Source organism: Myxine glutinosa, chromosome 4, assembly GCF_964187855.1.
Source record: "Myxine glutinosa chromosome 4, kmMyxGlut1.1, whole genome shotgun sequence".
NCBI classification, from domain to species: domain Eukaryota; kingdom Metazoa; phylum Chordata; class Myxini; order Myxiniformes; family Myxinidae; genus Myxine; species Myxine glutinosa.
The window spans coordinates 96,056,026-96,083,523 of record NC_136264.1 but is presented as its reverse complement, the minus strand read 5'-3'; the positions used below and the strand labels follow the sequence as shown (position 1 = coordinate 96,083,523).

Sequence of the window (27,498 nt, the reverse complement as noted above, 5' to 3'; positions counted from 1 at the left end):
ATGGTCCAGGCCTCCTCCGGCCAGTTTAATTGTCGAGCCACTTTCTCAAAGTGTGGGAAGAATTTCGCGACTTCCTTTTCACTGAACGGTGGAACCAGCCTCACATGTCTGCCCACATCCCAGGTTTTCTGGTGAGGTGTCGACCCCGTCAGCAAGGGTGGTGCCTCTCCCCGTTCTCTCATTAACTCCAGCTCCTTGAACTTGATTTCCCGCTGAAGCTCCATGTCACGTTCCTTTAATTCCCTTTCCGCTTTTCTCTCCTCTGCTTCGAGTTCCCTTGTTTTCATCCTTTCTTCTGCTTGTTTCTCTTCTCTCCTCTCCTCTGCTTTCCTTTCTTCTTCTGCTCTTTCCTTTTCTGCTTTCCTTTCTTCTTCTGCTCTTTCCTTTTCTGCTTTCCTTTCTTCTTCTGCTCTTTCCTTTTCTGCTTTCCTTTCTTCTTCTGCTCTTTCCTTTTCTGCTTTCCTTTCTTCTTCTGCTCTTTCCTTTTCTGCTTTCCTTTCTTCTTCTGCTAACCTTTCCTGGAGTTCTCGTTCCACTCTCCTTTCCTCTGCTTGTTTCTCTTCTCTCCTCTCTTCTGCTTTCCTTTCTTCTTCTTTTAACCTTTCCTGGAGTTCTCGTTCCACTCTCCTTTCCTCTGCTTGCTTCTCTTCTCTTCTCTCTTCTGCTTTCCTTTCTTCTTCTTTGATCCGTTCCTGGCTCCGTAATTGCAACTCCAGTTTCCGGAGCTCCACGTCTTCTGGTTCTTCGGGTAGCCACTCCCAGGCTAACTCGTCCCATGTTCCTAATCCCACCATAGATTGTATCACCGTGGCCTGCAACTCTGCCTTCCTCAAATTAGTTCGGACCTCCAAGTTAAAATGTTTGGCCAATTTCAAGAGATCCGACTTTAGCAACGCTCGGAACTGTGCCTCACTCGGGGTTACCCCAAAGTTCTGTGCCACAAACGCCATGGTGCCTATCGTTAACACCTGTTAACCTTCACCCCAAGACTTTCCCCAATTTCTCAAAAAAAAATATTACCAATTAATAATTAATTAATAAATTTTAATTACCAAAAATATTATTATTTTATTATTTTATACACTTTTAGATCCCGGACGTAGACCCAATTGCGAAACCGCAAATCGTAATTTGGACGAGCCCCCAATTCTGTTACGTGGTCCCCTCAGTGCATACCAGGTCTCGGTGACCCCCGGACCGTGAGAGGACCTTCGCCAGCAAATAGTATCATATAGGCGCATTCGCCACGCAATCCATAGGAATTTCACCCAGGAGACAACTGATGTGCAAGTATATATTTCCAATGGTAATGATACCAAACACTTTCAAAGACACAACCACGGAGATTTTCCCCGAGCACTCAACAATACACAACCAGGCACAATCAATATTACAACCATGTGAACTCATCTACACAAACTCTAAGATGGCCATCTTATACTAATACATTCCTCACGTGAGCCCCACTCCTGACTCCCTCCGTGGTCAATGTCTCTCCTCTCCGCACACGGGCGGTTGGACGAACCCCGGGCGGACGTGCTCCCAACGTGCAGTCTCGTACTGGGGCCGCGGCTGCAGCGCACCTCCTTGCCAAGCCACGGGGCAAACCCAGCGCGGCGTCCAACGGGCGCGAGGCCCCAAGTGCGACCCTTACGCGTCCTTGTAGATGGGCAAAAACCCAGCGCGGCTTCCGACGCGAGCGAGGCCCAACGTGCGGACCCGTACGCGTCTTTGTAGACGGGGCAAAACCCAGCGCGGCTTCCGACGCGAGCGAGGCCCAACGTGCGGACCCGTACGCGTCTTTGTAGACGGGGCAAACTGTCCCGGACGCTTGGTTTCGTGCACGAACTCACGGTGACTGGACGTGTCAAAAGGTATTTACCGCCCAGGTAACTCCTCTCGCCAGACGTTTCGAAACGGCGCGTTTTCCACGCAGCGCAAGGTCGCTTCCACCTTTTGTCGGAGCGGGGCGAGGAAAAAGAAACCTCCTTCTTTCCCTCGTGTTTTTTTCCTCCTCCCTTTCCGGTCACTTCCGTTTCCGGCCACTTCCGTTTCCTGCCACTCTTTCAGAAGGGCTCCTGACCCTCCAACCACAACAACTACCCAACAACTTAATATACTACACCCGGAAGCAAAGACCTGCATGGTAATTCACATTCATTCACATAAATATGTAACAATATATATCTCTCTCTATATATATCTCTCTCTATATATATCTCTATATATATCTCTCTCTATATATCTCTATATCTCTATATCTCTATCTCTCCATATCTCTCCATATCTCTCTATCTCTCTACATCTCAACATCTCTACATATCTCTATCCTTCCATATCTCTGTCTCTATATCTCTACATCTCTATCTCTCTATATATATCTCTCTCTATATATATATCTCTCTCTATATATATCTCTCTCTATATATATCTCTCTCTATATATATCTCTATATATCTCTATCTCTCTATATCTCTATATCTCTCCATATCTCTCTATATCTCTATATCTCTACCTCTCTATCTAGACTATATCTCTATCTCTCTATCTCTCTATCTCTCTACATCTCTATCTTTCTATCTCTATATATCTCTCTCTATATATATCTCTCCATATATCTCTCTCTCTCTCTATATCTCTCTATATCTCTCTATACCTCGATACCTCTCTCTCTCTATATCTACATCTCCACATCTCTATCTCTCTACATGTCTATCTCTCTATCTCTATCTCTCTATATATATATAGTCACGTGAAAAAGTAAGTACGTACACCCCATGTAAAGTTTTGACTTTTTCAACATATTTCAACATACAGCTATTTGATCTTCATTTGAACAATTTTGATAGATAAAGGTGATATAATATAACAAATATCATGAAACATTTACATTTTGTAGTCCATTGTATAATTTAAATAAAAATAAATGCAAATTTCGCATGTGGAAAAAGCAAGTACACCCTTGGTTCTAATAGGTGGTATTGCCCCCTTTGGCAGAAACAACCTCAAGTAGGCGTTTCTTATAACTGTCTACCAGTCTCTGACATCGACTGGGAGAATTTTTTGCCCACTCCTCCATGCAGAATTCTTTCAGCTGTGCGATGTTTGAGGGGTTTCTTGCATGCACAGCTTGTTTCAAATCCCCTCACAACATCTCGATGGGATTTAGATCCAGGCTTTGACTTGGCCATTCCAGAACCCTCCATTTCTTTCTTTTCAGCCATTCCTTGATGGATTTACTGGTATGTTTAGGGTCATTGTCATGCTGCAAGGTCCACATTCGGTTGAGCTTAAACTTTCCGACAGATGGCCTCACATTATCCTCAAGCACCCTCTGGTACAATGAAGAATTCATAGTAGATTCTATGATGGTGAGCTGCCCCGGCCCTGATGCAGCAAAGCTGCCCCGGACCTGATGCAGCAAAGCTGCCCCAAACCATAATATTTCCACCACCATGCTTTACATTTGGTATCAGGTTCTTGTGGTCAAATGCTGTCTTTGGTTTTCGCCAAACATGTCTTGTGGTACTGTGGCCAAATAGCTCTACCTTTGACTCATCTGTCCAGAGCACATTGTTCCAGAAGTACTGGTCCTTGCCTCGGTGTTCATTGGCAAACTTTAGTCTTGCCCTGATGTTCTTTCTGGACAGCAAAGGTTTCCTCCTGGCACACCTCCCATGTACCGTATTTTCCGGTGTATCAACCGCACCGGTGTATCAACCGCACCCCCGATTTTCGACTTAAAAAAGAAAAGAAAAAAAAGAAAAAGATTTTCGAGGGAAAAAAAAAATCAGGAAAATTTTAAAAAGAGAATAAATAAATAAAATGGAAAGCGAAATATGATGAAAGGAAAGAGAAACTGAAGACAGAGAAAGAGTGAAAATACATGAAATGAGTTGAAAGAGAATTTAAAAAACATAATTATTCTTTCTTGCCAATGTGGGGCCCTGAAAAGGGCCGTTGGGTTTTGGCTCTTGCCAATGTGGGGCCCTGAAAAGGGCCGTTGGGTTTAGTCTCTAAAATCAGAAGAAGTCCTCGTCATCCGCCCCTCATCGCCTTCTTCTTCTTCGGCATCGTCTCCAGCGTCTGCTTGTTAGTCCGCCAGCGTCTAATGACGGACTCGTCGATTCCGAAGTGTTGGCCGCCCGCCCGATTACTAAACTCTTCTGCAAACCTGCAGGCACGGAGCTTGAAAGCTGCTGTGAATGATCGCGGTGCCATCTCGTGGTCTTGGTCAGGATAGAAGCGAATGGTGAAGCTTGGTCTTGGTCAGGATAGAAGCGAATGGTGAATCTTGGTCTTGATAGCTCGAACAGGATAGAACGAATGGTGAAACTCCCCGTTGACCTCTCTGTTTTATACATTCGCCCAGCCCATGCGGCGGCATCAAAGCCGACTTCAATAGGTTAGGCCAGATAAAAAAAAGAGTTGTTGATCGTCCCCGCCCGACCCTACGAAACACACCCGACCCGAAACTTTTTTTATTTTTTATTCTGAAAAAAATCATAAAAAACGATCTTTTCACATTCAAATTTGGCGCCGTTCTGCACTGCATGCGCAGTGCGTGCTGTGCAGAGCGTCGCAAGTGCCTCGGGCAACTTCACCCATTTTACGTTGGCCATTCATGGTGGCTACTGTGTGAGATTTTTCCCGCTGAAATCTGTATTGATTCGTGCTAGAATCGGCTTGAAATGCCTATTGTGATCGCATCAATAGCCCGTGAGGGCTCTTCCAAGACGGTGAAGGACTGGTTTGCGTGCAATATCGAGTTGGATGTTACAATCTCGGACTTCTATGCAGAGTTCTCAGACGGCAAGTATGATGGGGATAGGGAGCCATTGCCTGACGATACACGCGGTACTTTTGTCAAAGTATTCGCCGGCCCCAGTAAAATTGACATGATGAAAGTTTCTGATGTGACAAAGACTCTTGGCTCATTTCTCAAATTTGTGTTGGCTGCAGACACGGCCACGGATCACAGGATGGAACCCGATGAATGAAGAAATAAAATCATTTTGATGAGAAAGGAGTCTTTATTTCATATTTTTCCATGTCAACAAAACTCAATGGAAAGTAGGAAAATAATATAAAAAATAAAAATAAAAACCTCCCTCCCTACCCGAACTTTTGAGAAAAAAGGACGCTCAACAACTTTTTATTTTTATGTGGCCTTACCGCGGCGTTGGTTAGACAATAGGTACGTCATAATGTCCCATGCAAAACATCCTGTTTACCATGTTGACGCTTTTGTTTTGTGACTTAATCCTGTCTTTATTTAGCACACTCTATTCACTATGTGACCTGTCATTCAAAGAGGACTAGTGAAAGTACACATTTTCACAAACACGCATAGAAAAATCAAATATTACAAACTTCAAACTTTCTTGTATTTTGACTGGCAGCAGTAATCGGCGTTGAACCTACCTTAGTAACGTAATTGACGATCATTCATCATTGTATCCCCGCAACCCCAAAGTAATATAAAGATTACGTCCCGTTGATATGACAGTTTTTCAATGCACAAATTTTTCTGTTACTGTGTATCAACCGCACCCCCTTTTTTAGGGTTTTCCCGTCGGTAAAAAACCGCGGCTGATACACCGGAAAATACGGTAGATCAAATTTGTGTCGCCTCTTTCTAATGGTAGATTCGTGCACTTTGACACCAACAGTGGCAAGAGCAACCTGTAGGTCCCGTGATGACATTCTGGGGTTCTTAGAGACTTCTTTCAGCATCTTGCAGTTGCAGTCTGCTTTCGGGCTGAACTTGCTGGGGCGGCCTGGCCTGAATAAGTTGGCAGTTGTTTGGAATCTTCTCCACTTGTAGATGATCTTCCGGACAGTCGAATGATTGATTTCAAATTGTTTGGAGATCTTTTAAAATCCCTTCCCAGACTCGTAGGCATCTATAACCTTCTTTCTGAAGGCCTCAGAGAGCTCTTTTGATCTACGCATGGTGACGCCGCACACTTCAACAACAAAGAGCAAACCAAACTAAATGTCTGAGGTTTAAATAAGACAGGTTCCTCCAAGATCCTCTCTAACGATGTTCTAATCAGTTGCACCTGAGCTGGTGCACCTGATTCTAATTTTAGGTATTTGAAGTAGTGATAAATGTAGGGGTGTACTTACTTTTTGCAAGTGCGAAATTTGCATTTATGTTTATTTAAATTATTCAATGGACTACAAAATGTAAATGTTTCATGATATTTGTTATATTATATCACCTTTATCTATCAATATTGTTGAAATGAAGATCAAATAGCTGTATGTTGAAATATGTTGAAAAAGTCAAAACTTTACATGGGGTGTACTACTTACTTTTTCACGTGACTGTATATCTCTCTTTCTCTCTATATCTCTATATCTCTCTCTACCTCTATACCTCTCTCTATATCTCTATATCTTCAAATCTCTATCTCTCTACACGTCTATCTCTATATCTCTGTCTCTATCTCTCTATCTCTCTCTCTCTATATCTCTGTCTCTCTACCTCTCTATATCTCTGTCTCTATCCCTCTCTATCTATATCTCTATCTATATCTCTATCTATATCTCTTTATATCTCTCTATATCTCTCGATATCTATGTCTTTACATCTCTATCTCTATCTCTTGTTACGGATCCGTCACTTCCGCCTTTGTTGTTATTATATACTTGTAGGATTTTTAATTTCAGATAATATTGTTAAGATTTTTGTGTGAAATGGAGATGACTTCAGTAAAAGGTAAAAATAAATGTTTGTGAAGGAAAAAGGAAAACGTGGCAACGAGACCGGAAGAAGAGAGATCTATATGGGCGGGAAGAGGAGGAGAGAGCTGTGAGTCACGTCGAGGCTGCGAGCGGACTTGTTTTTATATATTGGTCGCGAATGAGTTGAGGTTCCCCGTGAAAGGGATTGTTTGCGACATCGTCATATATTGCGAGTGCAAGTAAACCTGCGTCTCAGGTTTTATCACCAAGTGTGTCATTGTTGGAGAAATCAAGCTCCTCAATTACGGGCCTATAAGTATACGCCATTTTGTCCTCGAAGAAGAAGAGGCTGTCCGCTTGTTGCATCTTGTTTTGCAGTTAGGATTTCCATATCGACCTCATCGTGTTGATTGCCGTTGGTTTACCTATCAGCTCAATTCCCATATCGACCTCTCACCTCATAACTCCTCATCCACAGCCACGCCAATACCTGCCTGTTGTTTTGCCGTTCTGCACGACCTCAACCTTCACCCCTCATGGAGATTCGTGCATGGACTTTGGGAAATGTTACATTCCACTCATGTTTGGTGTATCGTGAGTTCCTTGCTTTGAGAGCATTGGGGAATGATGGTACCATCATATGTATTGTTCATTTGATGCAAGTGACATTTTCATTTTACTTTTCAGCCTGGTGTTGGCTTAGCGGCTAGGGTGCCAGCTTAGGATCCTAGGATCCTGGGTTCGAATCCCGGTCGATCGCTGAATTAACGCCAGGGGGGTTGACTCAGCCTGTCATCCTTCCGAGGTCGGCTAATTGAGTACCAGTTCACTGGTAATTCCCTGTGTGTCGTAAAAAGGCGACAAATAGGGTTGGCGGCAGGAAGGGCATCCGGCCGTAAAACATTGCTTCAAAAAGGGGACCAAAAAAAACAACAACAACCACAGTGCCCGAAAAAGGCCAACCCCCGCTTTGCAGGGGAAAATGGCCTCTAAAGGTGCTTTTTTTTCTTCTTTCTTTTCTTTAATAGTGTTATCATTGTGTATGTGAGAGCTCTTAATACAATTACTTGATTTGTTCTACAATTGCATTTGTGTGGTTTTACCATGGTTTATTAGAAAATGCAAAATAACAAATCTTTCTGCCGTGTTCCCACTCCAGACTATGAAGTGCACTGTAACTGGGATTTGGGGAGGTAATACGTAACAGAAATTGTCGGATTTGATTTCTGTGTGGAATAAGCTCAGAGTTAGTAAAAAAAATTCAGGTTTTTTTGTTTTGTTCCACTGCAAACCAAAGAAATACATATGTGGATATCAAAAAAATTAATTTCAACAATTTTCTGGAAGAAATGGTGCATTACTTGAAAAAAGTGCAAGGGTCCCAATATTTTTGGCTATGACTGTAAGTGTTCTACCTAGCGCAAATTTCTTAATCTATATCGGATAAGGTGAACATTTTGGACTCGCTTAAAGACCTCTTGAACCTTCCTTGATGTATGCATCATCAGGTTGACAAGAATATGGTGAAAACTACAGAATGGGAAAGTAAGTAGCATTAAAAATAGATAGTGAAGGGAGTGAGAGAAGATATAATCTTTGGCAGCATGATACTGTTGTGTATGTGAGAGTGTACCTCCAAGTACCTCCAAGAGTGTACCTCCATGTACCTCCAAAGTTTGCTTAAGTGTGAAAGTATTTGTGTCAATGCTTGTACTCTGTCGCACAGACTGACTCTGATTCTGATGTACCATACTCTGTTGCAGAGTGTCAGTGCTGCTGAAGGAGTTTATGGGCAAGGGTTATACTGGATGGTTTGCCATTGCCTTCCCAGCTGCAGTTAGGGCAGGAGGAGATAACTTGCCTACTCTTCATAAAGGACACCGTGGGATCTTTAACGTCCACCAACTATTGCTGGCAAATGGGATGCCCGTTTTAATGCCCATTCGAGGGCCGACACATTCATTGATAAATCACCCTGCCTGTGAAACACCGGGATGACAGTATATAGTTGGGTCCAGATTCAAACCCGGATGAGTGTGCGTGCCTCTAGGCCATCCTGCCAGGGTCACACAGACTGCGAGCATTCAAATGTTTGCCAACATCATCGTAATGAAGTGAATCTGATGCTCGTGCAAATCCATTTGTGTTTAAATCTCGTGTACTTTGTGTTTTACTGTATCGCCAAAATGATCTGATAGCGAATACGACTTTGACAATTTATTGTTTAGATTGTGCAAGTGAAAGTTGTGTTGAAATACAAATCTGGTAAAGTGGATGAGATGAACAAAAATTAAAAATGCTTCACCACGAGCATACGTGCCACCTCGTTAAAAAATTGCTGTCACAGAGTCTTTGGCTTGTTGACCGATTGCCCGGAACTCGTGCTTGTTTGTGGTGGCGGTACACGGTTTCCTTGCCACATAAAGCATTGTTCGCAGTCTCATGTTACACATTCCACATAGTACAAATTAATAAGCCCATCTCCATTGAACATCCAGGTGTTGGAAAATAGTCTGTCAAAATTATACCTGTTGTTCACAATCTAATCTTTAAAGTCTCCTCGCAATAATTCTCTTTTCACTTTCCCAAATTCTTGGAATGCTGCGAATTGATCCACCTCTCACGGGCAAAGCAAGGAAGCAAGGAATGGAGTCCATCATGCCGTGGTGTCACACACATGACCGACCCTAAACTTTAATAACCTGTGTAAAACACATGCACCTCTGTATTGATTTCATAGTTTGTAAGGAAATTGAACCCAGGCAACCATACATGGAGAATTGTAATGCATTAGGAACAACATTTAAATGGGTCGCTTTTGTTCGTGCCCGTATGCGTGGTGAGTTTTGTCGGCCTGTTAGTATATTTGTAACACAAGCACGTTGCATGATGGCATTGGCTGACTCGTCCCGTTTGCCACATGATTAGTTTAGATTCCCAACCGTGCACTGACTCGCTTAATAACCTCCACCTTGCATGCTGTCATTACCTTAAGGAAAATTGGAAATGCACCATGGCGTAGGATGGAAATGAGTACACCGTTTTCAGCATTTGTTTCCATTTTGTCTCCTGCACATGGATTCTGGGCATTCTCTTGTATCTATTTAATCGTATCATGGCTGCAATTTATTTTCCATGGCTGGTTACAGACCCGAGTGCCATAGTGGATCTATATGGCAGCCGCCATTCTTTGACGGTCAATGGCTTGTGACATCCAGACTTGAAGCGGCATATCAAATTCACTTTTGTTGAGCGTTTCTCTTGTCTGATTATTTTGATTGGCTGAGGCCTAGGCAAACATCTGCATTTGATGTTTGTATTGCTGGTTTGCACACTTCCACATAAAGGTTGCCAATTCCTTGGAGCGATCTCTTTTCAGGGGTGGTGGAATGCCTCAGTTGGCAATGTACTCGTCAGTCTGGGTTCATTACTTCAAATGATCCAACCTAACAAAATAAATAGAAACAGATGCCATTCTGATGCATCGGGCACCATCTCGGAGCACGCCATCCTTCAGATATGAGGACATAAAGCTGGCTGTCCTGTCTGCGCTTTGGTTGTGGATTGCTGTCCCATTTGCACTGGGAAAGAGTGGCAACACATGTACCGAGTGCCACTCTCAAAAATATTGGGTCATTCTCTTGAAGAGGCCATTGTGGGCCAGTATCCTGGCCAAATTCCATTGTTGTAAAATAAATGTTTATGAGATATAGAATATGAAGTTATTAGTTAATCGTGCTGGAACAGGTTGTAAATGGTTATGCTGAAACAGAGTGAAGTGAGGTGGAGGCCATTTATTCCTGATATGCGAAACACCCTGCAACGCATGCCTAGAGAAAACACCCTTTTTGGAACACCGGCCACATTTTCCATCCAATCATCATGTAACTTTGTGAAAAATATATCCATGGGTAGCTCCCATGTTGGAAGTTTCGTGTCTATCTTTCAAACGTTTGTAGAGAAAATGAATTTAAAAGCGAATAAAGGGGAAAAAATGATGGCAGGAGATTTAAAAAAAGAAAAGAAAAAGGGCTTTAGCCGACATTCCATAACTTGGTCAAGGATGGTTGTGGACATCTTTACGAGTAATATTAATAGTGCTGGAATAGGTTGTTTAAAACTAAATGGTAAAGATGGGGTTTGCACTTTGTATCGTAGGAAATCAAATGGGACTACTGGACCTGTACTTTATTTGGGCCTTCCCCAAATGTTTGTTGTAACTCAAATTTGGTAGCATTGTGATTGATGGGTCTGGAGAAGAAGACTTTTGAAGGAATTTACACGATTTTACAGAACATTGACCAAGTCGGCCATTTTGACACACTTCCGGTCACATGACTGGAATGAGCTTTACAATCCCCATTACCAGTCAGGAGCGGAACCTTTCTGCCAAATTTCAGCCGGATCGGCCCAGCGGTTTGGCGGGAAAAGTCGAAATAGGTGATGGACGGACGGTGCATGATAACAATACCTGATCTGGAATTCAAATTCCAGATACAATTCCAGAATTCCAATTCCAGATAATCTAATAATTATAAACAGATTGAATAATTAATAGAGGTGTGCATAAGACAAGGCATGATGGCTCAAATAGACTACTCTTTCGTCTTAAGTTTCCAGACATACCTTGTGTATATTGTTAGGGTTTTGAGAACCCTGCACTTTGTAAATTGTCGTAAATGTACCCTTTGTAAATAATTCTTTTTGTAAATACCTCCCTTCATTGTAAAGGTCAACGGTCGTCCCCTAGTTAGTCCACATTGCAACACGTAGCGAATCTTAGGACCTCTCTATAGTTATGTCATTATTATGTGTTCCAGGTAAGGCTGTGTTTCCAATAGTTGACTCCTTGTTGCATCAATCAAATAAGATAGGTCCCTTTCAATGCCCCAATCGTCTCTTCAAAGTGCCAGTAAGTTGGCGTTCGTCGCCGTTGCATTGGGCTGTTTTGTTTGCCGCCGTTGCATTTGGCTGTTTCGTTGGCATTACACCGCCAAAACTCCAATGCACACGAGGCCAAGATCGGAGTAGAAGGTGGGTGGAGCCGCCAAATCACGGGCGTGGCACCACCTCGTCATCAAAGGTGGAGTCAGAGAGCCCTTGCCATCCAACCATCGCCGAGGTGAGCCCACCGGTAGGCGTGTCAGCGGGGCTGGCGGCTTGATACGGCCAAGGGCAATAAAAGGAACTGCGAGGGACTGCTTACGCAGATGAGTGAGGAGAGGCAGCAGACGCAGAGAGGAGTGAGGGAGCACGAGAGTCGGTGAGAAGGCAGGAGAGACGAGGGAAACTAGAAGATGCCGAGCATGCAGGGTGGTGTTCGGCAATAGGGGATGGAGAAGAGCCATCATTGACGCGACAGGTCATTCATTGTGGCCAAATTGGAACGGGTAGCCTCACAATTCGATGCAAAATTGCCGGCGTGGGGGTAGACGGCGTTGTGGACACAGGAGCTAGCGCCACGATCATCAGCCCTGTGATCCTTAATTTGAGTGCAGACGGCTGTGATAAATCCAGCGTCTGGAAAATCATAGTTTGCAGCTGGCTACCGGGGTAACGGCCCCGATCATAGGGCGTGGTTTTGTGACCCTCAAGTTGGGATCGGTAAAGAGAGAGATAGAGGTTTGGGTGGCGGAGGTGTGCGACCCATGCTTAATAGGGTTGGATTTGTTGACTGCCAGTGGTTGTAAAATCGACTTGTGCCGGGGGATCCTGCAAGTGGGAGTGGAAGAGCTACCATTGGAGGGGGTGAGAACGGCCGAAAGGGTGGAGCTGGAGGCTCCTGAGGCCGTGACCATCCCTCCGGGGGCCGAGGCCGTAGTGCCGGCCCGATGGTTAGCTCGCCCAACATGGCAGGAGTCCTGCGGCCTGGTCGAACCGGTGGCAGCGCAATCCATACCTGGCTTAATCGTGGGCCGCACCCTTGTAAAAACGGACGGGCCGGTGGTGGCCGTCCGAGTAATTAATATTAGTACAGAACCACGCACTGTCGTGCTATAGTGAGGAGCGAGAACGTACAGCCAAGCCGGCCCCAGGGGGAGCCTTCAATAAATACTAGGAATTGGCCCGATCCCATTTGCGAGATGGTAAATCGAAGTAGCGTAGAGTTGGGAGGTACCCAGAGGGAGGCCTTACACAAACTCATTGGATCCCATTTGGATCTCTTCTCCTTGTCCCCCGAGGATATTGGACGTACGGGCCTGGTGAAACATCAGATCCACACCGGTGAGGCCCGGCCTATTCGTCAGCCCGCCCGACGGCTCCCTTGGAGCAAGAGGGAGGAAGCTGACGAGCAGGTAGAAAAGATGCTCGATGCAGGCGTCATCGAGCCCTCGGGAAGTCCTTGGATGTCGCCCGTTGTGCTGGTCAAAAAGAAAGATGGGACCACGCGTTTCTGCGTGGACTATCACCAGCTAAACAACGTGGCACTCAAGGACTCATATCCCCTGCCAAGAATTGATGACACCCTCGATGCCGTTGCGGGCTCAAATTGGTTTTCAACTTTAGACTTCAAGAGTGGGTATTGGCAGGTGGAGATGGATAGGGCAGGGAAGGAGAAAATGGCATTTTCCACAGGTAAGGGGCTGTATCAGTTCACTGTGATGCCGTTTGGTTTGTGTAACGCCCCCGCCACCTTTGAGCGATTAATGGAACATGTACTCGGCGGCATGCCATGGCAATCATGCCTGGTATACCTGGATGACGTCCTAGTACATGCCAAGACATTCCCCCAGGCTATAGCTAATTTGGACCAGGTGTTTGGGTGCCTCAGACAGGCAGGGTTGAAGCTGAGTCCGAGTAAGTGCACCTTGTTTGCAAGAGAGGTGGCCTATCTAGGTCACGTTATCGGTCGCGAGGGGGTCAAAGCAGACCCAGGCAAAATTACAGCGGTAGAGGAGTGGCCCGCACCACGTACCATCAAGGAGGTGCAGGGATTTTTGGGACTCTGCTCCTACTACCGGCGCTTTGTGGTGAAATTTGCGGAGTTGGCCCGTCCCCTCCACCGGCTTACGGAGAAGGGGATGCGATTTAATTGGACAAGGGAGTGCCAAGAGACCTTCCTAAAATAGAAGGGGTGTTTGACATCCGCACCCGTTCTAGCTTACCCCACTAGTGACGGGACATTCACTCTGGACATGGATGCAAGCCAGGGAGGATTGGGCACAGTTTTGTCCCAGACACAGGAGGGCGTGGAGAGAATGATTGCTTATTATAGTCGGGCCATGAGTAGGCCCAAACGAAATTATTGCGTCACCCACAAGGAATTATTGGCTATGCTGGCTGCCATGAACCATTTCCACCCGTACCTGTACGGGCGGAAATTTTTGGTTCGAACTGACCATTCCTCCTTGCAATGGCTCCTTCGGTTCAAGGAACCAAAAAAAAAAAAAACACCCTTAGAGGCCACTTTCCCCTGCAAAGCGGGGGTTGGCCTTTTTCGGGCACCGTGGTTGTTGTTGTTTTTGTTGGTCCCCTTTTTGAAGCAATGTTTTATGGCCGGATGCCCTTCCTGCCGCCAACCCTTTTTTGTCGCCTTTTACGACAAACAGGGAATTACCAGTGAACTGGTACTCAATTAGCCGACCTCGGAAGGATGACAGGCTGAGTCAACCCCCCTGGCGTTAATTCAGCGATCGACCGGGATTCTAACCCAGGATCCTAGGATCCTAAGCTGGCACCCTAGCCGCTAGCCCAACACGAGATTCACGACGAGGTTCAAGGAACCGGAGGGCCAAATTGCAAGGTGGTTGGAAAAGTTGCAGCAGTACGATTTTAATGTGACCCATAGGGACGGGAAGGCCCATGGTAATGCGGACGCACTCTCTCGGCGTCCTTTTCTGGGGGGAAACTGCAAATTTTGCGCGAGACACGAGGAGAGGGAGCATTTGGGCGATTCTGCCCCGATCCTCGTCGTCCGTGCAACCCGGGTGAGAGGGCCAATTTTGCCACTAACCGCAGATGAAGAATTTGGAACATTGGCGTGGAGCACGGCCCAGCAGGAGGATCCCGTCCTGGGACCGGTGTACAAATGGGTCAAATTGGGGCAAAGACCTAAGGGGGAAGAGGTCACCCCCCTCGGGGCGCAAACAAAGGCGTATTGGGCTCAGTGGCAGACCCTAGAATTGAAAAGTAACATCTTATATCGCGAGTGGGTGGAGGTTCCCTCTGAGAGAACTTCCTGGCTTGTGATTGTCCCTGACAAATTTAAGAACGTCATATTACAACAGGTGCATGGTACCCGCTCCGGCGGCCATTTGGGCAGGACAAAGACATCTCGGGTCCGCCGGAGGTTCTATTGGGTTAATATGGGCGCGACATACAGGACTGGTGTCGGAGATGCGACGCCTGTTCTGCCAAAAAGGGACCAGCACAGAGGATGAGGGCCACCCTTCAATTACACCAGGTGGGGGCCCCCCTTGAGCGGGTGGCTATGGACATCCTCGGACCACTGCCCCGCACCTGCCAAGGTAACAAATACATCCTCGTTGTAATGGAATATTTCACCAAGTGGCCGGAGGCCTACGCCCTCCCCAACCAAGAAGCCAGGGTGGTAGCGCAGGCCTTCGTGGAAGGATTTGTGTGTCGGCATGGGATTCCACAGGAGCTGCACACTGATTAGGGACGAAATTTTGAAAGCCAATTGCTAAAAGATGCGTGCAGACTCCTGTCAATTCGGAAAACACGAACAACGCCCTTGCGGCCACAGTCTGACGGGATGGTGGAGAGATTCAACAGAACATTGATCCAACAACTGGCATTGTTCACCACCACCCGTCAGGATGACTGGGACGAACATCTCCCATACTTGTTGATGGCCTACCGAACTAGCCAGCATGGGACCACCGCATGCAGTCCAGCGTTGCTTATGTATGGGTGGGAGTTGCGGGCTCCCGCCGACTTGCTATGCGGTCCCGTGCCAGACACCACAGATACACCGCCGAGGGAGGGTTACGCACGTCACCTGGAGGAAGGCATGGAGCGGATCCATGCCTTCGCCCGCCGCCAGCTCCATCTGGCGGGGGCCAAGATGAAGCGCAGGTACGACCACCGGAGCCAGGGGAGCCAGTACGCTCCGGGGATGAAGATCTGGTTCTTTAATCCCCGGAGGCGGAAGGGTAGGTGCCCAAAAATCACCTCCCCCTGGCAAGGGCCGGGAGTCGTCCTGGCGCAAGTCTGTGACGTGGTCGTAAAGATCAAAATGGGGCCATGAGCCCTCCCTCGGATCGTCCATGCCGACCGGATAAGACCTTATGCAGGCGCCCTTGTGGATTGCCTCGGCTCGAGATGCCGAGGCAGGACCCAGTACCTCTAACGAAGGGGGCTCGTAGTGTCAGAGGACTGGGGGGTGATAGTGAGAGATGCCCGATGTGGAGGAATGGCAACTCTGCCATCCCTCATCACCCGGGCACATGAGCTATAGATTATGGGGTTTGGCAGTGTAAGCTCGCCGAGGGCGGGTTAGGATAAATGGATTAGGGACCTAGATGAATGACAATAGGTAACTAGGGTTAAGTAGCGACATTGTACCTGTAGAGGGGACGTAGAATAGCTTAGTTGGATTATAATGACGTGGTATGCGCAATAATATAAGGGGCGACTGGGAAGCGCGAGCTTTAGAAGGGCACCAGCGAGTTAGATGATGCCGTTTGTGTGAGGATATTTATGTTGAGCAAATGAGGCAATGCTCGTGAATGGTGCAGTGTGTGTGAAGGAGGTGATGGAGCAGCGTATGGTGGAAAGTGCGATGGTGAGTTTGTATTGAGCGAATGGTCCCGGAGGAAGGAGGGTGCAAGAGCCACCAGGTGTGTGTGAGCACAGGTGTGCAAGTGCAGCACAGGTGTGCAGAGAAGGTTGAGTGGAATAACTGGTCTGGAGTATGGAATGGATGGTGTGGAGTGAGTATGGTGGAAAACATGGAGTGGAGTGGTTGGTGCGAAGGGAGTGGATGGGGAAGATGGACCCCTATCACGAATACCCGTGGAGGGTAGTTTAAGAGTTAGATAGTGGGTATAGGTAAATTGTGGTGGATATTGGCATCTGGTGTGGTGGATATAGCCCTGGTGTTGGGCTAGCGGCTAGGGTGCCGGCTTAGGATCCTAGGATCCTGGGTTCGAATCCCGGTCGATCGCTGAATTAACGCCAGGGGGGTTGACTCAGCCTGTCATCCTTCCGAGGTCGGCTAATTGAGTACCAGTTCACTTGTAATTCCCTGTTTGTCGTTAAAGGCGGCAAAAATGGTTGGCGTCAGGAAGGGCATCCGGCCATAAAACATTGCTTCAAAAAGGGGACCAAAAAAACAAAACAACAACCACGGTCCCCGAAAAAGGCCAACCCCCGCTTTGCGGGGAAAAATGGCCTCTAAAGGTGGTTATTTTTTGTTTATATTGGCATCTGTGGTGCGTGTGGTAGAATGGTGTTTGGATGGGTGCATTAGTGATGTGGAAATGGCTGGGCGTCTGGCCTGTTACTGTGTATGGTTAAATGGTCACTCCGCCACTGTGAGGATGTCGGCCAGGTGAGGCTGCAGTTGGGCTCTGGGAGCCGGTAGAGTTGTGAATGGGGCCCGAGGATCCGGAGGATGGACCAGGGTAGCCCAGTGCCAGAGAGGGCACCGAGGGGGTAAGTGCCAGGGAGGGCCTTCCCCAGTTAGATAGGTTAGGGTAAGGAGCAGGTAAGCTCGGAGGCAACTGCAGTGGCAGAGGTGTGCAGGTGAGTAGACCTGCTAGGGGAGCCACACGACTCAGCCCCGAAATTGTGCGAAGGCACAGGGAGTTGAATCGGGGGAGTGAGACCCCAAATTGATGAGCACCACAGTTTGGTCAATGGGAGTTTGGTTTTTAGAACCACATAGTGTAAGACGGCCAATGGTTTTGCAGGGAAAGACCCCGGGTAGAGTAAAAAGTGTTAAAGTCATTTAGAGGATAGTTAGGATTGAAATCTCCTCGCACCATCTACATCCACTCGCCTGAGGTGATAACGGAACTCTACGCCATGGTTTGTTTATTTCTGTGTTGCAAATGTTTTTGGGAATGTGAGACGCATCATGACGTGGGTTAGACATTGTGCTGGTTGTGTTCCATCTCTTCCTCCTTAAGAGGAATTGATGAGGAATTTGAATCGATGGCAAATTTGGTTAGAGGGATTGTGGATGAATTTGGATTAGGGGAGATATGGGGAAGACGAGACGATAGTGACGAATTTGTAAATTGTTGTGTAAATACGGGCTGAGGGGCGAGGGTAGAGTAGGTGATGTGGGGGGGGGGGGGGGGGGGGGTGACGTACGCTAGGGACGAGCTTTCTCCGCTCGCTCTCCAGGCGCACCTCACCTCTGCATTGCCTTGTGTTGATGTGTACCCTTGCGCCCTTGCCCATCGCTGACTCTGCTTTGTCTTCCTCCCCACCCATGGACCGTGCTCTCTGGGCATTGAGGGAGAGCGTGCGGGAGCCGCATCTGTGTGCCCGAGCTGCCGCTGCCAGCTGCCTGGATCGATGCACCACCTTATGGACCACACGTTTGTGGCTAAGCACCACACCCATATGGACCACGGTACTGTGGCCGAGCACCACTGATGGACCCCACGTGTTGGGGCCTGGCCCCTCTGCTGGGACCGGCCACGATGGCCCAGGAAAGTTGCTTGCGGGCCACGGTGAGGTGGCCCCTTTTGCCCTACAGGTGGACCACCCATAGTTGGCCCCTGTGGGCCCCAAATAAAAATGGACGCGTTTTGTGCCTTTTTATTATATTGCAAATAGGCAGCAAGCCAGAAGAAAGAACAACATCTGGAAGAAACGTCGGCCAGCAGAGGGAGCAGCAAGAAGAACAAGACCATCAGTTTGTTTTCATTGGTTGTGTGCTTATTATTTTTGAAATGTAGCACTGGATGGTGCTTATTGGTGCTTTGGTGCATGCCTGCTTGGGGATGCATTGCAATATCAATTCTGCATCCCCGGGCATGTAGAGGTGGTGTATCGGTGCAGTGCATGTTTTTTTCTCTCTCCCACAGGGTTATTTTTGTTTCCCAAAACAAATGACAGGTCCTGGGTTGCAATGTAAATACAAATAGTGTCTTTTAAATAATGCTCCCCACCGTACATGTATAGTTTGCGAATTAATTCCGCAATTCGGTTATTCTGTGGGTGTGAATCCGTTAGGTAGGATGCAACGTCGCAGCGGGACATACTTAATTGTGTTTAAAATTGTCGCACTCAGGGTAAGGTTAATAGTAGAGGGGATTACACCTGAGTGTCACATTAAGTTAAAGTTTTTTCGGCCCGGGACGGGCCTGTAGGAATGAGGGTGCTGTGTTAGGGTTTTGAGAACCCTGCACTTTGTAAATTGTCGTAAATGTACCCTTTGTAAATAATTCTTTTTGTAAATCCCTCCCTTCATTGTAAAGGTCAAAGGTCGTCCCCTAGTTAGTCCACATTGCAACACGTAGCGAATCTTAGGACCTCTCTATAGTTATGTCATTATTATGTGTTCCAGGTAAGGCTGTGTTTCCAATAGTTGACTCTACGTTGCATCAATCAAATAAGATAGGTCCCTTTCAATGCCCCCAATCGTCTCTTCAAAGTGCCAGTAAGTTGGCGTTCGCCGCCGTTGCATTGGGCTGTTTCGTTGGCATTCCACCGCCAAAACTCCATTGCACACGAGGCCAAGATCGGAGAAGAAGGGGGGAGGAGCCGCCAAATCACGGGCGTGGCACCACCTTGTCATCAACGGTGGAGTCAGAGAGCCCTTGCCAACCAACCATCGCCGAGGTGAGCCCACCGGTAGGCGTGTCAGCGGGGCTGGCGGCTTGATACGGCCAAGGCCAATAAAAGGAACTGCGAGGGACTGCTTACGCAGATGAGTGAGGAGAGGCGGCAGACGAAGAGAGGAGTGAGGGTGCACAAGAGTCGGTGAGAAGGCAGGAGAGACGAGCTGTGCGGAGCTGCTGCAGGAAGCCCCTGCCGTGCAAAGCTGAGTACGTGGAGCCGCCGGCTGTTCGCTTCCAGCCCGGAGCGTGGAACTGGAGCGGACCTGCTTGCTGTACCCTGCCAAACCTTCTAGCCCTGTTGTCCCACCTGAACCATCTCCTCCAGCCATTCCTGCCTGCAATTCCCTATTCGTGTGAGTCTGTCTGTATTGTCCTGTGGGTTTAAGTAAGACTGTTTAAGGATTTGCGCTGTCTTCTTCTTCTTCTTCTGTATATTGCTTTCCTTCCTTCTCTTTCTTTGGTTTTGTATAGTAATTAATAAATACCTGTTCCTCCTCTTACTTTGGTTTCATTCTCGTCCGATCGCTTTAGTGATTTCCCGATTGAGTACCTGTGGCACGATTTCGGCAGAACCGCTTATAATCGGGTTTAGTCCTTTGTTAACGGCCCGCGTCGCAGCTCGCTTCGCTCGGCGCAATCCATCTATTACGCTGCGGCCTGGGCGGGAGTATTTCCTCGCGTACCGGAAGGTGCTGGTACTTAGGTCATAGGAATAATTGGCCTACTACCCTATTCAGCACTGACCGGGCGTGACGTCATACCCCCAGGACCGGTCGGACGGCCAGCTTAACAAGACAAGGGGATTAACCCTCCCTTGCTAACGGGAGTGCCGTCCCCCGGATCCGTAACAATATGTTATTGTGCTGTTGACAGCCTGTGTAGCTTGCAATGTGAATGGTAGCTTGGATGATTGGAGCTTGGATGCTTGGAGCTTGAAAATAAACCTATTATGATACTTTTGTACATAAACCTATTATGATACCTTGTGTAGCTTGGATGATTGAAGTGACAGGTGAGTGTTAATAAATAATTCTGTGCAGCATATTATTGCTTTGCATCTCAGATTCGCTTGCTATCCCAAGTTAGAAAATTAGCAATACCTCACTGGAATAAAGACACACACACACACACACACACACACACACACACACACACACACACACACACACACACTCACACTCACACTCACACTCACACTCACACTCACACTCATACACATATATACACTCACAAACACACGCACAAAATGGACTATTGCCTCGAGCATTAGTGCTGGAACAGGTTGTAATTTCGGTGTTTGTTTTTTTGATTGGTGGGTCTTGCAAAAGTACTTTAAATTATTTGTTCTGGTTAAGATTGATGTGGATGGCAATGCCTTTTTAGAGACTATTTCAGTGTCCCACCCCAATTCACCCTGAGGCTTTTGAGAGTCAACTTTAATGTGGACTGATGTCATATGTGGACCAAGGAAGGCATATGATTTCATTCCTGAAGGTCATTGGTGAGCTAGCTGGGTGTTTAGTCACAATCATGTGCATATGTTCATGTCTGACGTCTTTAACTGCAGGATATAGCTTTCACAAAGTTTAAAGTTTATAATGCTGTCGTTATTTCATCATTGCTTTATGGCTGCGAGACGTGAACCACCTATCACAGGTGTAAGCTACATCATCGCCTTGATATTTGTTAGCATGTCTAAATTTCTGATTGTCATGGCCTTGCACAAATCCACTCAAGATGTCAAGTTTTAGGGCACAACTTCACTGGATTGTTCAGATCGTGCAAAGGTCAGACAACTGCTTTCCCCAAGCGTGTCCTCTACTGTGAACTTGACAAGTGCTTGACCGGTGGCCTTTGTAAATGCCTTGAGAATGCTTTTAAATCCTGTTGAGAGTCGTGTAATAATTATACCAACACATGGGAATAGCATCTGTTAGCATGAAGCCATGAACCCAGGCTGCCTGTGATAAAAGGACTGTAGGACATGTTTGCTGACAGCAGGCTGTAGCACAGCCTATGATATGAGCCACATTCATCTGTAATGTTTAAGCTATACCTTTCTCTCTTCTTGTATCGGCCTCTTCAGCCATCACCGACAACACAAGGAACCTCCCTAGTTCCCTAGTTTTTCCCTTTATTTATTTTTTTCCCCCTTCTTTGGATTGGTGAAACGGTCCTTTACTTCTTACGACCAACTTTTGACATGTACTTGCAACACATTAGCAACGCCTCTGGAACAAACTTTTTTTTTTCCCAGAAACTTAAAATCAAAACCCTTCAGTTGATCAAAAATCTAAACCAGTAATATGGCTTCCCTCTGTTGAATTTACAACCTCTAATGCCAGTCCAGTCTCCCTACTACGAGGTCACCTTGTAACAAAAAATATACCTATTATGATGCTTTTGTACATTTGACTATATGGTATCCGGATTGATCTCTGTCGGGTTAAGGCCAACGCAAGTGTTAAATCATTGTACAGCCTGTTTATGACTGCAGAAAGGTAATGAATACTTCTTTAAACCAATTGTACTTAATGTCCTGATTGATTTGGGCTGAGAGTGCACAGAATAGATTACAATCTCACCCTTGCAGATTTTCTTTGCACTGATGAAGAAGCAAGTGACCAAGAGTTTGTTTGCAAGAGGCCCAAAGAGGAAGATGAAGCACTCGAGGAGCAACCCTTGGACCTAGTTTATGTCACTGGTAAGTATAGAGCATGAGGATTTGTTTGATCATGATCATATCACAACCGGGTGGATTGGTGGAAATGGATTGCCTTGGTGGAAATGTATTAGTAGATGGTGTAAGTATATATATATATAAATATATTCTTGGGGAAAATGCCAGGGGCATAGAAAAGCCCCCTTTATATATGGTATGTGGCAAAATATAGAAAAGAAGGGACATTCAAAAAATATCTCGTGTGCATGCTGGACTACCCTTGTGTTCTTAGAAGGAACCAAGTAATGCTCTAGAAAAGTTCATTTAAAGGAGTGCCAATTTGATTCATACAGATACATGAAGAAGTAAATGTATTTTCAATGCAGTTTCAGTCTCTTGGTTTCAAAGGGACCTCTTTGCGGTCCTTCATTTTTCTGTAAAAAATTAAAATGCCAAACATAATATTAGTTTTCTATTCTATTGCAGAAGTAGGTGTGCATATACATTTAATCCATCATCTCCAATTATCATCAGTATTCATCATGTTCATATCACGTTTGTCCAATATGTCTGCAATGTCAACACTTGCAAGTTTATGTAATGTGCAATTATGGTCCAAAAGGGATTGGTAAAATAGGCTGCACTGCACGTGTACAATTCTTTCATCTAATCCAATTGTTGCCGATAACGTATACACACATCGCGCTTGCCCAACACTTGTCCCCAAGAATACATCACACCCAACATGTCTGGTATCATGTTATGTCCAAACTTTATTTTTATTATTTTTTAAACCAATTGGATTTCACACACATGCACATTATCTTGTGTGTTTTCGTTTTCAAAGTACACAGAAAATTTTACGAACTGATGAGTTTTAACCGATATATGTAGTGAACTTTTATATGAACTTTTCGAGAGCATTACTTGGTTTCTTCTAAGAACACAAGGGTAGTCCAGCATGCACACGAGATTTTTTTTTGAATGTCCCTTCTTTTCTGGGTGCCACAATAGTTTGCTGCCACATGGCACATACCATGTAAAGGGGCCTTTTCTATGCCCCTGGCATTTTTCACAAGATACATTGTAAATACGCATCGCATCGTAAGAGGCGACTAAGGGTTGGCGCCAGGAAGGGCAACCGGCCATAAAAACATTGCCTCAAACAGGGAACCATGATTGTCATGGGGCCCGCAAGGCTAACCCCTGCTCTGGCGGGGAAAATGGCCTTAAAACGATCATTCATTCATTCAGACATTGTAAATACGAACAAAATGCATTTGTTCATCGTACACAACTTTAATCAAGACGATATAAAAGACTTGAAAAATTAAACGGGAATTTTTTTTTTAATCCAGACGGGATTTGAACCCACAATCCCCAGCTTGAGAGTCTGATGCCTTATCCATTAGGGCATTAGGTGTGTGTGTGTGTGTGTGTGTGTGTGTGTGTGTGTGTGTGTGTGTGTGTGTGTGTGTGTGTGTGTGTGTGTGTGTGTGTGTGTGTGTGTGTGTGTGTGTGTGTGTGTGTGTGTGTGTGTGTGTGTGTGTGTGTGTATACACACAGACTTGGCATTTAATATGGAATATTTTTTTTTTCTTGACTTGGGTTTACTTTCTGAATTCAGTATATCAATCTGGTGAGTTTCTTTTACCTTTCGGTGATGTCTGTTGAAAGAACCATGTCAATGATTGTCTTTCGCAGCAAGAAGTCAAAAACAGGATTATATCACAGGTGGCGTGACAAAATGTAAGGACATGTACATTTGACGATTGGCTTCACAATCGGGTATATAAGGGTTGTTGCGTTCTGTATTAGTGGAAAACAACTGCTGCACGTCCACGAAAGTTATTGCCGCTTCCTCTGGAGATGGTCCGTCAACTTGACAATGCTGTTTGTCATGGAGTGGTGGCTTTACGAAATTCTGGCATGAAACCGTGCTATTGCTCGGCAGTATGGCATCACTCAAGGTCAGGTGTCAAAGATCCTGAAATGAAATGCTCAGAGGGGTGTCCCTACTCCATTACCGAGGCCAGGACGTCCCCGCAGAACCACAAGGAGAGATGATCGCCAGCTGCACCGGTTAGTCTGCAATGGCCGTACCAAGTCAGCTAATCGGCTTAGGGCTGAGTGGCAGCAACTGACAAATGTGCCTGTATCCAGAAGGCTAGTCAACCAACGACTGGTTCAAGCAGGCTATCGTGCCAGGCGTCCCCTGAGAAAGCCATGCCTGACCAGACAACACAGCCAGCGCCGATTGCAGTGGGCCAGAGAGCACCGTCAATGGCAGCCAGGACACTGGAATCACGTGACCTTCAGTGACGAGTCTAGATTTCTGGTCTATCGTCAAGATGGCTGCATCTGAGTGCGCAGACAAGTGCATGAAGCCCACAACGAAGATTGTATAGTGCCAAGATACCAAGCTGGAGGTGGTGGGGTGACCGTTTGGGCTGCTTTTCATGCAGGGGGCAAAACTGACCTGGTTGTTCTGAATGGAAACCTGAACCAGTTCAGGTACAGGGTCATTCTGGAAGAAACATTGCTTCCATTTGCTCGTGCAGCCTTTCGAGGAAACTTTGTCTTCCAAGATGACAATGCACGGCCTCATCGTGCTCGCATGATCCAACACTTTCTTGCTGACTGTGGTGTAGAGCATATGGAGTGGCCTGCCATGTCCCCGGATATGAATCCGATAGAGAACTTGTGGGCAGAATTGACGCATCAAATCGACCACTTGGACCAGCACCCGACCTCTGTGCGTGAATTGCAGCAGACTATTGTCACTGCATGGCAAGCGATTCCTGTCCAAACCTTGGCAAATCTCGTGAACAGCATGCCTTGACGTTTACGTGCTCTCCTGAATGCTCGTGGGGGTTACACAAAGTACTGAACTGTAATTTTACTGTCCGTAATCCCAGTCATAATTTAGCTTTTGTTTTTGTTGAAAAAAAATTGGGCTAATGTGCAAAATAAAGAGATACTTCTGGAAAACGTATAGAAGTTTAACACAGTACTGTCCGTGAATTGAGTTCGATATAAGTTTACATCACTTTCAAGGATCAATTTATTTGCTTCGAAAAGTCAAATGTGGTTTTTGTTTCTTTTAAAGGCCACATCAACAAAGTCTAGAATAATTTGAACATCTATCTATAATTCCAGTAATCTCTGTACGTACGTTTGTACGTCTGTACGTCTGTTTGTCTGTGACCGCTGTTTCTCGACAACCACGGGTCCGATATACTTTTAACTTGCCAGGTATATTGCTGGGGACCCGAGGATGTGCCTTTTCAAGGTTTCATATTAATCGGACAATTACTTACCGAGCTATGTCCAAAAAACGATTCAACCAATCAGAGAGCAGCGAACGATCGCGTGTGCCGAACGTGGAGGACACACTCTGCCTCGGATGGCACATTTGAGAGCGTATTCATTTATTTCACGTTTGCAAACTATGTTGGCGTTAAACTATGTTTTAAAACTAATAAAACCGAATTTGCGATTCATTCGCTTTCCTGCGCGTTTGTGCACGCGATGGCGATTTCTTTACCAAACTCCGGAAGCCGTTCGCTTTGGACCAAACCATTGCATGTTAATAGAGGGGGGGGATTGTCACCGTACTCGCAAGCCGTTCGCTTTGGACCAAACCATTTCATGTAAATAGAGGGGGGGGATATAATTTTAGATATAGATATAGTACGGGCAATGCCCTAGTAATTCCAATGAACTTTTGGTTCCAAGTCATCTTGAAAAGTAAGTTCACCCCCACAAAAAAAATATTCCATATTAAATGCCAAGTCTGTATATATATATATATATGTGTATATATCTATATTATAATAGCCGTAGATGATTCTGTCTGTCTGTTTGTCTGTCTGTTGGGTGTCTGTCCGGGGTGTGGCTTACTCGGTTTGCAGAGTAGCTCCACCCATAGCTCCACCCATTCTGGGAGTGGCTTCATATAATTATAAACAAATATCCACCATTTTATTAACTCGCATAGCTTTGAGGCCTGTTTTGTAGGCCCGTGGTGTCTTGCTCTCTCTCCCAGTTTTATTTCAAATCAAATTCGATATATCATTTCATTTTTCACAGTCGCTAACATAGTTTTAGACTCGGTTGAAAAAAAACGCGAAGAAAATCCAATGAAAGTTGCCGTTTATAGAACGAAATGAATTCTCAAACGCCTGTAACTTCAAGGCCATTGAGTCTCTCTCACGCCTTTATCTCCAATCTAACTCACCATATGATTTCATTTTTATCGATGGTTTTAGACTCGGTGTCAGCAATAATTGAGAACATTCCACACACGCGGGAAAATGCAGATATATTTTTAAAAATCGCGTCATGGTGTATCATACACTGCCCAACATGACACCGACGGCAACGTATCGATATATATTAAAAATTCGCTTTTGCTTTTCCGTTAAGATATATTACTTTTTCGTTTGATGACAGTCGTCACAAAAACGTCAACAATGATGCCGACATATATTTCTTCGTTTTTATTTCATTCAACATTATTAGGCGGAAGTAAAATATGTTTCAACAAATTACCGAGAGATATTTCTTCGTTTTTTTTTATTAGTTATGTGCGCATACACTTTAAATAGGTTTATTTGAAATCTTTAATTTTCCACAATATAATTTACTTGCCATTTATCATTTGATGACTACGAGACACTTCCTCTTGAGGATCGCGACAATTCATGCGCTGCGTGGAAACTTCTATTTCCAAAATGAATGAGACAATCGATGAAGAACGCAGACTTGAACAGGATGCAGCAAGAAAACGAATGAGACGGGCGAACGAGTCCATCGACGAATGTCAATGCAAACTTGCGGGGTCACCCGTGGGAATCCCACGGGCATGGATGTGTGTGACATTTCGACATATTGAGTTAGATGCTGCACATTCATTTTTACAAAATGGTTTCTGGCAAGTCATCAGATCCAGAAATGGTGTAATGAACACAATTTATTTACGCGCAAGCAAGAAAGCAAGACGGGCCGATTTCCGATTCCGACGGGCCGACGGGCGAGACGGGCCGATTTGGAGCAAGAAAAAGAATGAGACGGGAGAAAAACGAGAGAAACGAGACGGGAAAGCCGATTGGAGAGGCGAGTGAGGAGCGATTGGAGAGGCGAGTGAGGAGCGATTGGAGAGGCGAGTGAGGAGCGATTGGAGAGGCGAGTGAGGAGCGATTGGAGAGGCGAGTGAGGAGCGATTGGAGAGGCGAGTGAGGAGCGATTGGAGAGGCGAGTGAGGAGCGATTGGAGAGGAGAGGAGTGTGAGGGATTGGAGAGGAGAGGAGTGTGAGGGATTGGAGAGGAGAGGAATGTGAGGGATTGGAGAGGAGAGGAGTGCTAGGTGGAGAGAGGAGA

At 45.9% G+C, this 27,498-nt stretch overlaps 1 protein-coding gene across 7 annotated transcripts in view; it reads left to right on the top strand.

Moving 5' to 3' along the window:
- Positions 1 to 27,498, top strand: part of BEND7 (BEN domain containing 7) — a 187,900-nt gene that overhangs the window by 38,374 nt on the left and 122,028 nt on the right. For all 7 annotated transcript variants that reach the window (XM_078776190.1, XM_068113024.2, XM_078776192.1 and 4 more), the window contains one exon: positions 22,048 to 22,158. In XM_078776190.1, the coding sequence (XP_078632316.1) occupies positions 22,048 to 22,158 (111 nt within the window). The remainder of the gene's footprint in view (positions 1 to 22,047; positions 22,159 to 27,498) is intronic.